Source organism: Callorhinchus milii, unplaced genomic scaffold, assembly GCF_018977255.1.
Source record: "Callorhinchus milii isolate IMCB2004 unplaced genomic scaffold, IMCB_Cmil_1.0 Scaffold3, whole genome shotgun sequence".
Taxonomy (NCBI): Eukaryota; Metazoa; Chordata; class Chondrichthyes; order Chimaeriformes; family Callorhinchidae; genus Callorhinchus; species Callorhinchus milii.
Window position 1 is genome coordinate 57,492,441 of NW_024704744.1, and position 1,473 is coordinate 57,493,913.

The following is a 1,473-nucleotide window of genomic DNA, read 5'->3' on the forward strand; positions in this document are numbered from 1 at the left end:
CTTCCTCCATACTTTTTTTAACATTATAATGTAAATGAATACAATATTCTTATGTAAGTGAGCCCACAGTAAAATGCATCAATATTCTAAGCCAATCTTAAAATATGAACTTCACTGCAAATAACTTCAAGTGCAAACATTGTCATATTATCATTGACATAATGTAAAAATAGCACAGAGTAATAATATACCATAGCCAAAAAGAAGTTATGAGGCGCACGTTTAAATATCAAAAGTAGCTTTATTGTAAGTGCTTTCAACTAGAAGAGTTGCTTAGAACACGTGATATCGTCCATTTCTTTCACAGCTCATTTGTTTAGCACTTTGTCAAAGTAAAGATTTATCTTTGTGAAGTCTCATGGTTGAAGTCTGTGGGATTTAACTCATCCATTTAAAATCTTTATTTACTTCTGTGTTAATGGAAAGGAGTTTTGGTCCATTAAGTCCCCTACTTTTTCTTGTAAAATCTGAACCACCTCAGCCAAGACAAAAAGATGGGTTTCATCCAGGTCCTGAATTATGAATTTTTTCCCCAAAGCATTCGTATCATCCAAGTAGAGGAGAAACTGCTTCATGGCTGGGTCACTAGACAAAGGGTTAGAAGAAAGTGTTATATTTGGAGTTCACTCATAATATGCCACTCTAAGTGCAGCCAACAAACATTCTTAAATAGTACAAACTGTTATTCATATAGTCAGCCTTGGTAGATGGGTTGTCGTTCTTTCCAATGTAGTCTAATATGTAAATTTATTTTACTGTGAATAAATGTTGCATGAACTATAAATGAATTACAAAGCACAATCAGTAATCAACAGATTTCTCTTGTTAAAATAATTAATATCTCCTTTAGTAAAACTTTGACCATATTCCTGGTTTTACCTCAGCGTGGGAATGGAGATTGAGATAAGGTTGTTAGAAAGAATTCCTGGAATCATCTGTCATGTGGATTGTGGCATTTCGGAGTCCTGTAGCTCAGTGGTTGGAGCACTCGCTTCGCAAGTGAGAGACTGGATTCGATTTTCATCAGGACAACATTGCAATGCAATACCGAGACTTTATCTTATAGTCTTGGGGTGGGGGGGGGATTATTAATGGGATAGAGGACATGTTTAGGCAGAAATCACTATATCGGAGAAAGATTGCCTGAAGACCCAACAGTCGGATGGATGGATGGATGGAGGTTAAATGTTAAATGAGGTTAAATGTTGCAGCCGCTCCTGGTTGTGTGTATGCGGGTGAGGAACATGTTGGAACTGCGTGTGTGTGGGAAGAATAGTCTGTACTGGACCTGGTGTGAGGTTTTGTGTGTTTGAGGGTCAGTGCTGGAGCTGTGTGTGTGTATTGTGGATAGTGTGTTCCATTGTGGGGCAGTGTGTGTGTGTGGGGGGGAGGGGGGCAGTGTGAGTGTGTGTGGGGGGGGAGGGGGGGCAGTGTGTGTGTGTGGGTGGGGGGGGGGCAGTGTGTGTGTGTGGG

General features: G+C 39.9%; 1 protein-coding gene across 1 annotated transcript; it reads right to left on the reverse strand.

The window, feature by feature from the left end:
• Positions 1–221: 221 nt before the first annotated feature.
• gtf2h5 (general transcription factor IIH, polypeptide 5) lies at positions 222–586 on the reverse strand (the record flags this gene model as incomplete). The annotated part of the gene is given in 1 exon segment (XM_007893875.2): positions 222–586. A coding segment is annotated over 1 exon segment (182 nt), but the record flags the coding sequence as incomplete, so codon positions are not given.
• Positions 587–1,473: the final 887 nt, after the last annotated feature.